The following is a 15,330-nucleotide window of genomic DNA, read 5'->3' as shown; positions in this document are numbered from 1 at the left end:
GCCATGGAGGCACACACCAAAGACTGGGTTTAGCAAATTTATCTGAAACCACTGTCCTTTAGATCCCCCCTTTTAAAAGTAGAAATTATGCATAATAAATCCCTCACTTTGTTTCGAAGACACTTTTCAACTTCAAAGTTTGCGGAATCTGCAATCACTTCTCCATCAGGCAAGATGGTGTAGATGAGCATTTTAGCCATGGGGACCATGCTGAACTCAACAGGGATCTCCAAGGCAAAGTTGCCTTTTACTGGAGCTGGAGGAATGGGAAGAGATGGTTATGGGTCAGACTACTGACAGGAAACCCCAAGTAACTGAACACAGGGATTGGGAGGACTGTCTCTATGTGGAAGACAGTCTACCTGTCCTGTGGTTAGTTGCTTGCACACTAATGATCTCAAGAGAATATCACAAAGATATCATCCACCAAGATGTTCACTATCAAAAGTTATGCTGGTTATTTATAGCTAATTGTATACTAACCTCTTATCTCTTTAATCCCTTAGCATCCCAAACAGTATGCTAGATTTTATAAAAAGGAATGAAACAACCTTGACTGATGTCCCATTTATTATTCAGATAAAAAGAAGAATAACAGAGGAAAGCCTGGTAGTTGGGGAGCTGAAAATTAATAATCATCTCAGAGGAGTAAGCCATACTTGGCATAATAAGCATATCTTTGGTGTTAAACTTTTTCTCAATGCAATGTTCACAGTTTTTACATCTCTTTGAGAAAATGGTGCATTTTTGAAGTCTCTCTTATTGTTTCTGGTGAACCTGAGGGGATTCATAAGCCTTCTCGCGATGAGTGCTACGATTCCCACTTAGTGTTTTTTGAAGAACAAATTTCATCCATTATTAAATAGCTAAATAGTTTTTATAATTGACCAATGACAAGGAACCCTCTTTTCAGTAAGTTTGTTGAGCATTCACTGAGTATCTACCACTTCTAGAAATGACTTGAAAGATATCTGTGACTGTATGGAGCAATCAAGTTTACATCTAAAACTTGCTATTAGCCAGTGTCCATATAACTTTTAAGCTATTAGAGTGATTATATAATTGTTCCTAATAAGTCCTGATTTTAATTCAATATACAAAGAGTTTTACTGTCATTAGCTTGACTGAGACTCCTATAAGTAGTGTATGGTTTCAGTTGTGCTCCTTGTAGTCATTATGGCCATGGAGAGAAATGAATAAGAAAAGGTAAATTGTAGAACATGTGTTTGCATGTGGTAAGTGCTCTTTTGATTTGGGATTTTAATAGGAGTGGGTACAAGTTGACTGATTAAGGGAATGGCAAGGGAATCATATTTTGGTAGAACTGAGCAAATATCACCAGGAGATGACAAGGTGACTTCACTCATAAAGTCATAGCTGCTATGATTCCCTGACCTAAAACTTCACAACAGCAAACCTGTCTATATTCCAGAATGGAAAGAGTAGGCGTTGTAAAGACCCTCTCTTAGCTGAGGAGTTATTGACAGTTGATGGCTGCTAAGGGGAGGAAGGGTCATATCTCATCAGTGATGCAGCCCCTGGTAGGTTGTCCATGTTTCAGGGTCTGGCCCAATACCTCATCATGTATTGGTAGCACTAACTGAACTCAGTAGGTTAAAAAAGAGATATAAAACAGGGAAGGGGCCTGGTGAGTCAGGGAGGAGATGGGGGATTAGTGGGGAGAAGGTATGGTTAAAATACACATAAATATATGTAACTTTCAAAGAATAAAAATGTCTTTAAAAGTAAAAATAATGGACCGGAGAGATAGTTCAGTAGTTAAGATCACTTGATGCTCTTCTAGAAAACCCAGGTTTGATTCCCAGCACCCACACCAGGGTGCTCAGAAATGGCTCCAAAGTATCCAGGGGATCTGATAGCTCTGGCTTTCAGAGTACCTGTACTGACTTGCATATAGTTACCCACAAGCACATCACACATAATTTAAAATAATAAAAATGAAACAAGTACAGGAACATCAGAGTAGCTAGAATGTTACAGACCAAGGCCGATACCCTCCAGTTTTGTTTTTGTTTTCTTTTTTGTTTTTTGTTTTAATAGACACTAAGATAACTCATTTGCCTTGTTGGGGGATAACCTGTATGTGAATGCATAAGTTCCTCATGTAGATTGTATCTTGGAGTCCTTTGTGTACTCAGTGGTACATATTCAGAATAGATATTTCACTGTGTTGAATGATTCTCAGGTTGGGACCCTGAGACTTTTTCCTGAAGGTCATGGTATGACTGAAAACTTACATTGGACAGCAAAACCATGAATTCCTACTGTGGAGAGTGTCTATGGAGACACACAACCATGATGGCACTGTTAGTTGCTCAGTGGTAAGATTCCATTCGTGAGTATGTGGACTCTTGAGTTGGGGAAATGTTACTGTGTGGGGAAAACACTTACCTTCTCCTGGCTCCACCTGGTGAGTGTGGTTTCCAGTCTGGATGATGGTGCCCTGGGCCATGACCTAAAATGGAAAGTATTTTCCAAGCTTACATCTATATTTTACCAGGCTTTGTTCTAACTGTGCTAGAAGAACTAGATGAATCTATTTTATTTCAGGAAGAAATACTCAGTCTAGAACCCAATGTGTCAGGAGAAACATGGTCAGGAGAGGAAAGAATTCTTTGGTTTTGCTTTGTTCTGTTTTCTTTTTGTTGTTGTTGTTTTGTTTTTGTTTGTTTGTTTGTTTTTTGTTTCAATTTGGAGCCAGAACTCACCAGGTAGTAGAAAACGAGCTCTTTCAGCAATCCCAAGACTTTCCCCTTCAGAATAAAATGTGCCTGAACTGTGTGAATCTGGTTGCAGGGCAAGACATTGCCAGTCTCTGTCTCAAGGTAGATGTAGCTCCCGCTGCGGGAGTAAACAGCGTGGGCCACATGCTTTGCACTTGCATGTCTTTCCTCCATGCAGAAGAAATGGGAACATGAATCTTCCTCTTTGTGGTTGACCTGGAGAAACAACAAAATACTGTGCTGAAGATTGCCTAGCAGACAGAATCTCTCTTCTGTGATGAATCAGTGGATTTTCCCACCTCATTTAATGATTGAAGATTTTCTACATCTTATTAAAAATGGAGGGGATTTCATTAAATGGATTGATGCCTAACACCCTGAATTTTCAGAGTGGAGGCAAATAATTATACAGTGGAAGAGAAAAAAGGGACATGTCTTATTTTTGTGAGACAAGGGAAACATTTATTGTGCATCTAATATATAATGAAAAATTTTTACATATATAAATTTTAGTGTATAATGAATGTACAAAATAATGGTTTAATGGAAATATTTTCATATATTAATGTAGTGTACTCTGCGCATCTTCATCCACCTTACTGCGAAATCCTATGTTTCCTGTTGGCTCCCTTCTTCCTTAATCAACCCTCTCTGCTTTCATTCCTGTTGTTTCCCTAGGTTCCACATATGGGGGACATATGGGGATAATTTCTCCTAGTCTCATACTCTTTTCTTAAAGTGACCATTTACAAATCCATTCACTTCTCTATAGACAAGATGACTCTCATAAATATCTGAGCAAAAGTCCAATGTGCACATATTTCCAATTTTCTCTATCAACTCATGTAACTGGGCTTTTCCCCATGTGCCCACGTTCATAAAAGGATGACTGCAAGAATGAATTATTCAATTATCCTGTTTATTCTTTTCTGTTGGTTACCTCTCAGTTTGGGGAAAATCTCTCACCCCTAGCTCTATCCCAGAAATTCTCTCTGTACCTGAACTTCCACCTCCCTGTTTCCTGCTAAAGCTAATAGACCAACAGCATTTTATTGACAAGTGATGCTTCCATAAATTGCCCAAGAGATTCTCTGTAAACACGTATCTACCAAAAAACATTAAAGTTTGCTCCATTGCCCAACTGTGTTGAGAACTGCTAAGATTGCCATGGGGATGTAGATGTCTCTATCATACTTCAGTTTTGATTCATGTGGCTTGGATATGGGTGTGGCATAACTGTTCTGCATACTGTTTTCACTTTGGAGTTTTGTAGAAACTCTGAGCTTAATGGACATACTAATTTACCTTCACACCAGCTGTGCATATTGGTTCCTTTGCTCCTCTAACCTTACCAACATTTGCTTTCCTGACAATAGCCATTTAGATGGGTGAGATGAACTTTCAACATAGTGTTAGCCTGCATTTTATTGAGAGCCAAATGTGTTGAGCATCTTTGTCTGTGTTTCTTGACATTTTGTAGTTGGTGTCTTGAAAATAGATGATTTGTTGCATCTACTGAGATGACCATGTGGTTTTTAACTCTTGATTCTATTTATATGCTGTTTTACAATTGTCAGCTTACAAATGTGAAACCATTCATGTATTCTTAGTATGAAATCAGTTTTATCATGGTACATGATTTGCTTAATGTGTGGTTGAATTTGGCATGTAAGAATGTCAATATGGTCTTCGTTTACCACTCATTGGGTAAATTAGCCTGAAGATTTATTGTCAATGTATCCTCATATACTTTTGGTCTCAGGGTTGTTCTAGATTCATAGAACTGCTTTGGAAGCATTCTCAGGTTTATTCTAGATTCATAGACTGGCTTTGGAAGCATTCCTCTTTTTAAATCTTTATACGACAATATTTCTTTTTTGATGTTTGGTTCTATTCAACAATGAGTCCTTCCCAGTCTCAGATCTTATTGTGCCAGGTCTCTTTAATTATTTCTTCAATTCTATTTCTCATTGCCAATCCATTCAGGGTTTTCACATCCTTTTGGATCACTTTTGGTAGAGTATAAATATCCAGACAATCATTTGTTTCTTCTGGATTTTTTAATTTATTGGAATGAAAGTTTTCAGACTATTCTGTAAGAACTCCACGGACTTCAAAGGGTGTGCTGTACTAGTAACCTCTAATTGGCTTATTTGGGTTTTAACTCTTTTTGGGTTTAGATGGGGGCTAATAAATTTTACTTGTCTTTGTGATTTCAGAATCATCGTTGGTTTCTCTGGACCTTTTTACTGTTCCCTTTGGACTCCATCATTAATTCTGCCATATTTATTATTTCCTTCCTGTCATCAATTTGAATTTGGCCTGTTCTAGTGGTGCTAACAATTTGAGGTACAGTATAATGTATCTTATTTATTTGATATGTATCTGATCATTTAGTGTAGATTTTTATTCCTTGTAGACTGTACAACATTCTTTTTTCTTTTTCTCAGACTTCCTTTTCTGCTATTTTAGTAATAAAGTTTCTCTCTATTTTTTAACTTAACTGTTTAAGTTACATTGCATTTTCTACTTTGTATTCATTGGAACTGGGGTATAGTGGCTGTTTTTGTTTTTTAATTATATCCATATATCTGATTTGCTTTGGTGTTGATAAATTTACTGAAATGTCCTCCATGTTCCTGGGATTTACCTTTAAAAGAGGGCTACTCATTACAAAAATTTTCTTATAATAGCAGATGTTCTATAGCTATCACTACAGATGTACAAATTAAAGCATCAAAATGGGAGAAACATGAAAAAACAACCAAACTTGCCACAAAGCTCTTAATTTTCCAGTAACTGATCTGAAAGCTATTGAAATATATGAAATATTATATAAATAATATTTCAGGTCTAATTTTAAAAATTATTGGCAAAATTGGACACACACAGCCCACTGGAGTAAATAAGAGTTTATAGATTTTACCCCCCACCAAAAAAAATCAGCAAACAAAAATTCTGATGAAATTCTAAAAAATGGAAATCTGAGAAATAAACAGATCAATAAGCTAAATAAAAAACTAAATGAAAGGTTTCACTAATAGATTAGATACAATGGAAGAAAAATACCAGGAATTACAGACCACGAAAATTTATTATTACACGCAATGAATGGTAACAAAAAACTAAAAGGTCTTTGCTACAACTTTCAAGGCCTCTGGAACCCAGTAAAGAGAAGTATGAAAATGTTAGGATCCCACAGAGGTAATGAATTTGAGGATACACAGCACCTATCCTTGTCTAAATAGACAAAAATGGACCTTTAATCATTGTTTTACTTGAAGGTCCTAACTTAAGGTATTGAAAACATAAATAAAGTAAAAGATACAATGAAATAAAAAAATGTGTTGAAATGTGTTTGCAATGTATGTTCATACTTTTATTAATGATCAGAACCTTTTTGTGTTTTGCCCTAAAATAAGAGTTTGGCATGGAATTTTTTTTTTCATTAGGCTACACATTATTGAGTTCAAGCTGTTGCAAAACCTTGCCTTGTGTCTTTTGTCCTCTTCAGTTCTGACTTACTTTGATATGGAGGAAATATCCCGAGATGTCGGTGGTATCTATGGAGAACTTTGCTAGGCCATGCTGATCAGTGGTAGTAGCATTGGTGGAGCCAAGTTCTTGTGCTTTGATGAAGACTTGCTCATTTGGGATAGGGTCTCCTTTGATATCTACTAGGCGGACCTAAATAGAACAAGGAAGAAAAGTATAGTCTAGGCATGGGAATATGACACAGAATGTAAAAGAAAACCCTGCTTCAATATTGTAGGATGATACCAAAGATGCACCAACTAATTCAGCACATGCAAAAATTGGTTCCTGAAAATCTATGCCAGAAGCATTAGCTGTGCTATGAAAGTATAGAGACTGAAGGTATCATATGCTTAACGCCTTAACCGACTCTTTATAGATGTTTTCTACTTTCTAATTATTTATAAGAAACCATCATTGAATCCTTTGTGTAAAGTACAGGAGGCAGATGCTCTGAAACAATCACAAGAACAACTTGTGGAGGCGCAGAGGCTGATGGAGAGCATGGATTTGTATATGAATATGTACCACATGCTGCTTCACCATTGAAACACAGTGACGCTTTGGTGTGTAAGGTTTTCAGGAACAGTAGTTATAAATAAAAACTTTGCAGCATTTGATTTAGATTAGGAGCCTCCTGATAACCTTTCTAAGTCTTCAGTTTAGTTCTGGGAATTGAACTCATGCATTTGGGCATAGGAAATATACACTCCACCACTAAGCTTCACTTCTTGTGTTGCAATCAATAATGTCAGAAACGCTTAATACCTAACAGAATGGCCTCAGTTTTGAGGTACCACCCTACAGCTTACCCATCTATAAGCCCAAAAGCACCTTACTTTCACAAAGAATGGAATCCCATGTCTGAAGTGTGAATCTGCCTTCAGAAATATGAGCTTGTTTGAAATTCTTTCAATTTTAGTTGTTCCAGATCGACTGAACTCCAATCCTGAAGAAGAAATTTGTGACAACATTGAAAGCCTATGTTGATTAGAGAGTTGCTTGCTTTCTGCATCCTTTGAACTACCATCTTGATGTGGAAAGGTGTCAGTTTTCACAGCTTCATTTTCTATATTCTTTGGTTACCCACATACCTGTCCCTTCTTCTGTAACAGTTGCATTCACATGGAAAAGCTGAACCCTGTGATGTCTTTTCTTTGATTGGAGCTCAGTGATGTTCACTTCTTGTGTGCTGCAGCCATTGTTGTCTAGCTGATATGTAAGATAAAAGCAAAGTAACATGGCACACTGCTCAGATCTATGGTCTACTCAAACCCACTCATGAAGACTTCTTTCAGAAAAATGAGCACTTAGTGCACAATGTTCTCATTATAAGCATGGGACTCAGCTCAAACCCTGGGCTCCAGTATGCCACAGTCATGATCAGTCTCAGTGTTGCCTTGGCTTAGTCATCTATAAAAATAGTGATTATCTATTAAGTATTAAGTGATATGTATTAAGGAGTATTAAGTAAACTCACAATTATAATGTCTGAAGCACTTAACTCGCATGCCATTAGGATTTAATAAATACTTTCTATTATTAAAATAGCAACCCCAGGGATGGATGTATCCCAATGGTACATTATACTAGCAGGCATGATGCTGTTGACTTGATACCTAGTCATAGTAAATACAATGAAATCCATTCCCAGAGTGAAATGTTATTTAGAAAAGTCTTCATAAGAAAGAATTGACATTATTCTGAACTGTGAAAGACTCACCAGATCATTTTGTTCTTAATTAAATTTTAGCTTCACAGCTTACTTTTTTTTTTTTTTTTTGCCGTTTTTTTTTTTTTTTTTTTGCCGTTTTCATTGTTACAATTATTGTTGGCTTAGCAGTATACTTTATTTCATTTAAATTACACTGCTCCAACAACTTTGGTTTTCTGCTGTTACAGAATTTTGTCTGTATTCCTTTCCCCTTTGTGGGCTGCCTCATCTGCCCAAACTCCATAGAAGAGGTGCCTAGTCTTCCTGCAACTTGATATGCCAAGGCAGGTTGATACCCATGGGAGGCCTTCCCTTTTCTGAGGAAAAAGGGAGGAGCAGTAGGTGGGTGGAGTGAGAGAAGGTGAGAAGGAGGGACTGAAAGAAGAGGAAGGAGGGGAAACTGTGAACAGGATATAAAGTAAATAAATAAGTTAATTTTAAAAAATGTAATACAAGAAACATGGCAAGCTGGGAAGCAAGACATACAAAAGGTGACAGCTTTTCACTAACTGCATCCTAGAATACATGAATTGTCACTGTGTTGGGCAAATTAACTAATACTCTAATTTTGGGAATGACTAGTGACCTCAAAGAGAATTTAAACAAGTAGATGAAGATATGAATGCAATCAATTCAGAACAAGACTGAGAAAACCAGCAACAGATGTGATGGTTAATAAAAGATAAATAGCATGTGAACCAACTTGAACATCCAGTACAGTCATAGGAATAAACACAGAATTATCAACAATAACCCTAAGTGTAAATAATTTTAACTCTTTAATTAAGAGTCACAGGCCAGGCTTCTTGCTGCAGCAATGCAAGTGGGAGAACCTGGAGTGCGACCTGGGGACTCCACGAGTTGGAAGAAAATGGCAGGTAAGTTGGCCTTGGGGGAAATCACAGGCTTCATTCAGGTCAAGCTGAAGAAAACCAAGACTCAGGAACAGAATACCCTGCCAACCAAAGAGACCATTGAACAGGAAAAGAGGTGTGAAATTTCCTAGAAACCAGGAGGATTTCCCCACCCAACACCTTCATCTCTCAGACCCCCTCATGNTGTGGAAGAAGGAAAATAAGAACAATGCAGAAAAGCCTCTGGACAACATTCAAAGTGAGAGACATAACAGTCCTGCATGCTGCTGGAAAGAAAGAAAAGATGGGACAGAAATAAATGACATGATGGTATAGATCAAAGATTCAGAAAAAGAACAATCAATCCAAACTCTGAATTAGCAGATAGGAAGAAATCATAAAAACCAGAGCAGAAACTAGTGGAGCANAGCAGAAATAAAGAATACAAAGAATCAATGAGTCTAAGAGACAGTTATTTAAGAAGATATGACCAAGAACAGTCTTTGGCACAATTGACCCAAAGAAAGAAATAAAAGGACAGAAAGTAATAGAATCAGGAATGTGCAGGGTAGCATTACACAGAAATTAAAGAGATTTGGACTATTGNAAAAGAATACTTCAAAAACCTGTACTGAATTAATTTAGAAAACTTAAAACAAGTGGACAGATTTCTACATTCATGCAAAACACAAATGTCAAACTAAGAAGTAATGCATAACTTCAACAGTCATATAAACTTTATAGAGAGCAGTCTAATACTGCCGTTTCCCTTAATCTATACAGTTCCTTACTGTATCCAAAGACTTATCCTTATCCTTACAGATACATGTGGGTCTCACCTCATCAAAGAATCTTATTTTTCAAGAGACAAAGACCTTTATAGTGATCCACAAACCATCAAAGTGCAGAGAATTGCCTATGATTGCCCAACCCCAACAATACATCTCCAATATAACTCCTACATCGAAGGATCAGGGAAAATCATGAAACAAGGGTCAGAAAGATTGTAAAAACCCACCAGAATGCCTGTTGAAAAAAAAAATCGGGAAAAGACACCCATAAACATCTCAACAATGTGGTTGCCTGAACAAGATTTACAAAATGGTAAAAACAAGTTAACCTGCTACCGTGGTGGAAAGGAGGAAGTTTCACAAATCCGCACTCCTAGATCAAGAGCCATAGGGAACCAACAGTGGCTGACAGTGACTGAGATGATTATAAAAGTCCTTGGGAATCAGGAGTCACTTGTCCCTACAGATAACGTAGAAGTCAGTCAGGCTGTTGTAAAATACAAATAACATCTCTCATGAGTTTTACTGAGATGGGAAACTGCTTAAAATAATAGTCTGTAAAGGAAGAGTCTGGAATAGATTCAGGTATGGCCTTGTCTCCTCTGTTGAGGAGACAAACTTGTGTGTTCAACATTCCTAATTCTCTAATGCTTATCGGTGAGCACAAGAGCCTCAGGTCCTACTCATCTCATAACTTGTGGGTGAGACTTCAACCTAGTACAGCCACTACCCACATCAGAACAGATGCTCCTCAGAAAATGAAAGGTCAATGTACCGTACGATCAGCTGTCAGGGTTGTAGCCTCCAAATTGCGGATGCTAAGTCTCTGCAGTTAATTGTCTTGCTTGTTGGAAGCCTCACTAAAGAGACTCAGGTATTATATACAGACAGTTTGCCTCTGAGCTTTTTCCCTGCAAAAGCTCCCATCTTCCCTCCCTTCCATGCAAGGGCAGCACACAGGCAGTTCGTTTCTGTGCTGCATCTTCCTGCAGCAAGCTCAGGGCCCCCTCTCCCTCCCTGGCCACTCAGAGAGAACCCAGCCTGGCCTTAGAATGGTACTGCCCATAACTGCCCCCCCCCATGAAAACACCCCAGGAGCAAGATGCTAGCTTCAGACAGCTTCCCTGCCTCTGCTTTTCCAAAACTAGCTCTTCCTCCGAGAAAAGGTTGAACTCTCCAGGCGCCTATCCTTGGGACCTTAAAAACAACAACAACAACAAAACTCAAAGAAGATTAAGGCCCCACATTTAAATCATAATAAAAAGGTAATCAGAGGTCACAGACAGTTATGGATGGCCATAAAAATTAGTTCCCAATAACCCCACAAAAGACACTCTTTAATCCCCCTCCCAGCGTAAGTCCAGTCCTACCAAATGGTATCATGCTTGAGTTACTACCTGCCTATCACCACCTCCACTCCCCTTCACCCTAAGCATTCAATGAATTCCTAACTGCACTGTATATAAACTCAGTGCTTTCGGGACTCATTATCCCATGCAAGTGGAGGCTTGTGATAAGAGTCCAGACTCAATTAATTATTAAAAAAAAAAAAAAAAAGACTCTTGCAAATTACAGCGGGCTTCAGAATCCTTGTACTCCTCTTGGTTTCCAGTGGAGTCAAGGCATGACATCTGGAATCTACAAAATGAATCTATATCAGCATTCCAACACCTGTTACAACGCATGGCTTGTCATTTATGAGCATCACAGACAAGTGAGTCCATCCGGATAAACTGATAACAAAAACCAAATAAGAGAATGTTATAGGTGCAGGGATTTTCACCATTTACAAAGTATGCCAGACTCTGACACACAACAGTGCATGTTTTCTGCCATATGGGAGAAAAAAAAAAAAAAAAAAAAAACAGAACCAGAAGACAACAAAACAGAAGTTGTTCCATTTGGGAAGAGGAAGGGTCTGGTGTGAAGAGGGGATGGAGAGAATGGGGTAGGTAATGAAGGAGGTAATCAAGTGCATGATACACTTGTATGAATTTATCTTAAAGAAGCATATTGTTTTGAACCACTTACTTATATTTTATATGTGCTAATTAAGATATACTTTCTAAGAACAGTCTATAAGGCATGGAAGTAGTGGAGGTTACATAGGAAGAGAAGGACACATAAGAGTGAGGACCTAAGAGAGCAGAGGTAGCAGAGAGACAGGGGGATATGGTTGGAATATGTGACACGTGCGTATGGAAATGTCATAAACCTACTATTTCATACAATGAATATATACTCAAAATAAATTTGGTGGCCAAGTAAAGTTGTTGAAATATACCTTTAATAGTAGTGGATCCCAGAATTATCTCTTTTGTCAGTGAGGGGCTGTGAAGGGCTTTTGGGGATTGCACACATGCCTGGCTCGTGTTCCATCCCTGGGCTAGAGCCTGAGGTCCCAGAACACGCTCTTTCAATGTGTGGGTATGCATGTCCTCTTCTTTGTGCTGTCTGCATTCCTGTTAGTTAGCCTTGGATATTTAAAACAGGTTTTGGACAGATTTACTCACCTGGGAGTTGACTTCTTTGCATCTAGTCTCAGCCTCATGGCAGATGCTTATCTTCACATGTCCTGGGACAGGCTTCCCATAGGTATATCTGTCACAAGGTAAATTCACAGAAACCAAGAGTCTTTCAATAGCAGAACTGCATTGTCTTCTTACTGAGTCTGTGTAGTTTCATAACGACAACAAACAGTCCCACTTTTACTACCTCCTGACACCTTCCAACTGTATATGTTAACAATTTGATTTGGGATGTTAATTAATAGATAGATAGATAGATAGATAGATAGATAGATAGATAGATAGATAGAAAGAAAGAAAGAAAGAAAGAAAGAAAGAAAGAAAGAAAGAAAGAAAGAAAGAAAGAAAGAAACGATTAACCTATGGAAGACATGATATTCTCCCTTTTGTGGATCTGAATAAGATTAAGTAAGCAAACCAGGATCCTCAGCTACTAAATGATGGGGCAGAGACAAACAGGGGTCTAGGAATCATACAGAACTGCTGTAACAAACCTCCTCAATCCTTTGCTTTGTTCTACCATTTTAGTTTTTGAGCATGCCCATTGTAATGACAAGCAACTGTGAGCTAAGGTCTGTGTCTTCCATTTGATTTAGGCACATATTGCAAGTTACATCTCATATGCTTCTAGACTTAAATAGAATTTTTAGTTGATGTAGTAAATGTCCTCACTAATCAGGTACAGAAATGCAAGCAGAAGACTGAGGTGTCTAAAGGTTAAACTTGAGCAGCAGTGTTTTGATGTGGAGGCAGATTAGGAGCTCTTGTTTCTCTGTTCTTTCTGTCAGCCAATAAGAGGCCAGCAAGATGCCTTGACTTGGGGCCTGTGATCTCTTCACATAGCGAGTGGATCATATTAGGTCCCTTTCTGCCTCCAAAGGCAGAACCTCTTTATTTCCTCATAAGACTGATTTTTATCTATTGATATCAGCAATGTATGCAGTGAAAGATTGCAAAGTAATCTATACAGAGTAGGAAGGAACACAAACAAGCACCACAGGGGAAACATTCTAGTGGGGGAAGGACACAACGGTAGCATGTTCTACATATTCTACAAAGAGTCATCATCCCAGGGATTTTCTGTGTCTGAGTACATTCTTAAGGATAGAAGCATAGAAGCGGGCAACTCACTTCCCACATGCAGTCACACTGAGTATTTCAGCATTCACATAGATGGCATTTGGGACCTTCAGTTCGATATCAAATTTGGGAAGCACTATTGGGAGAGAGAGGAGTCACTCAGGTGTGGAATGACCTGTCTAGTTGCCTAAAAGACCACTCTCTGCACAGAAAAGGTGATTTCACATTATTAAGGCATGTCCTACCTCAATAAAATTAGAATGATGGGTGGTTATACATTATATAACTTTACAAATCATAGGAATATCTACTTAAATAAGAAAAACAAACAGCAAAACAAAACAAATAATCGGCTTCTGAAAAATCTCAGAACTCTCTGGAACTCCCATGTTGCTAGATTGATAGCCTTAGCTAGATCAGATGGAACTCAATTGGTTCAAAGTAATTCATCCCATAATAACCAGAAACCTATGACAGCTGCTTTCTCGAGTTGATCTTCCCAATCCATACCATATTCCACCACGGTAAAGGTAAAGGAGTGTTCTTCCTTCATCCTTGATTGTTTGTGCAGCACTATCTTGTAGGGGCCCTGAATGGGCTCTGCTGCCAGGCTGAAGGACATTTGTTTAAGCCCATTCTCTGTCTTAATATCCTGCCACTGCATAATTCGGTTCTTTTTCGGATCCTGTGAAAGAGGTTGCAAATTTTCTAATTCAATAAAGTATTAAGAGGAACAATGCATCTAGGATGCTGTTGATGGAAGCATTTGGAAACTTGGTAATATTCTTTTGGGTAGGGAAGGAATAAAGGTGAAGTGAGAAAAAACAAACCACTTATCTAGAATGGGGGAGGGCTTCTGATGCATTGCAGTTAGACAGAATTCCAATGTCAGGTTATTTTCATAAGATTGAGTTTTCTCTGATTACAAAACACTTAAGTTTCTTACCTCAATGTAAGCCAGAGGAAGCTGAAACACAAGGAAAACAATGTTAATTTAGAACATCAGGTCACAACCCCTTTGGCAAACGTGTTTCCAAAAATATTCACATTGCAACTCATAACTACCAAAATTACAGTTATGATGTAGCAACAAAAATAACAAAAAAAATGTGGTTGGGGGTCACTACAACATGAGGAACTAGATTAAAGGGTCTCATTATTTGGAAGAATAAGAACCACTGATTTAGAAATTTCATAAACACAGCAAATTCCATAGATTTATTGAATAGTCTGTAGGATGGGAGTTTCAGCCAAAATGTATGAACTTAATATCCAGTAAAAAAAGTCAATTGTAAGCCAATTCACCACCATAGAGAACTTTCAAGTGTATTTTCTAGAACTATCTGAGTTGTACAAATCACTTAATAGATTGGGACTTACTATCCTCAAAAAGAACTTTGAGGAACAACATCAGTAAGATTTCTCTGATGTACTGAGAGACCTGCCCTGAGCCTTTACAGTACGGAGCATACAAAATTTAATGTCCCAATCAGGAATATTTTTCATGTGAAGTGGGGTTGCTAGTTTTAAATATATCCAACCCAAACGTATAACTTGTGAGAGTCCTGGGCAAGCCATATACACACAATACACATAGGCAGTGCCTTCCGTTCCTTGGCTGATGAGCCACATAGGGATTAGGTTGTGTAGTCAATACTCACTTACTGAACATAGCTCAACAGCCTAAATCAGTGCCTAACTCTGCCCAAGAAATATAAAGCAAGGGCTCAGTAGCCGCTCTTGCTTCAAAGGAGAGTTGCTGCTGACCAGTCAAGGGCTGCATATTCAGAGCTTTTACAGGTGAAGTGTTTCTAATCAACTCAATGAAGTGTACACAGGAAAGACAGACAGGGACAGAGTCATTTAAGGTTCCCTGGTAACCAGGCTGTCTCAAGAGGCAAGCATATTTTAGGCAAGCACAAACATAAAGAAGACAGAGTCACTTCTAGCAATCGACAATGGATCGAGAAATGGCTGTTGTGGGGCTGGTGAGATGGCTCGGTGGGTAAGAGCACCCGACTGCTCTTCCAAAGGTCTGGAGTTCATATCCCAGCAACCACATGGTGGCTCACAACCATCCGTAAC

General features: G+C 38.3%; 1 protein-coding gene and 1 pseudogene across 1 annotated transcript in view; one reads left to right on the top strand and one right to left on the bottom strand.

Moving 5' to 3' along the window:
- Window positions 1-15,330, bottom strand: part of LOC110316903 (murinoglobulin-1) — a 47,632-nt gene that overhangs the window by 21,518 nt on the left and 10,784 nt on the right. The window contains exons 5-14 of the mRNA XM_021191255.2: window positions 14,192-14,212; window positions 13,756-13,930; window positions 13,297-13,381; window positions 12,151-12,238; window positions 7,373-7,490; window positions 7,118-7,227; window positions 6,270-6,431; window positions 2,730-2,960; window positions 2,413-2,476; window positions 108-256 (exon numbers count right to left, since the gene is read on the bottom strand). Coding sequence (XP_021046914.2) covers window positions 108-256; window positions 2,413-2,476; window positions 2,730-2,960; window positions 6,270-6,431; window positions 7,118-7,227; window positions 7,373-7,490; window positions 12,151-12,238; window positions 13,297-13,381; window positions 13,756-13,930; window positions 14,192-14,212 — 1,203 coding nt within the window. The remainder of the gene's footprint in view (window positions 1-107; window positions 257-2,412; window positions 2,477-2,729; window positions 2,961-6,269; window positions 6,432-7,117; window positions 7,228-7,372; window positions 7,491-12,150; window positions 12,239-13,296; window positions 13,382-13,755; window positions 13,931-14,191; window positions 14,213-15,330) is intronic.
- Window positions 8,864-8,998, top strand: LOC110316301 (annotated as a pseudogene).

This window comes from Mus pahari, chromosome 2 (genome assembly GCF_900095145.1).
Source record: "Mus pahari chromosome 2, PAHARI_EIJ_v1.1, whole genome shotgun sequence".
NCBI classification, from domain to species: domain Eukaryota; kingdom Metazoa; phylum Chordata; class Mammalia; order Rodentia; family Muridae; genus Mus; species Mus pahari.
The sequence above is the reverse complement of the archived record's forward strand: the minus strand, read 5'-3'. Positions and strand labels throughout refer to the sequence as shown.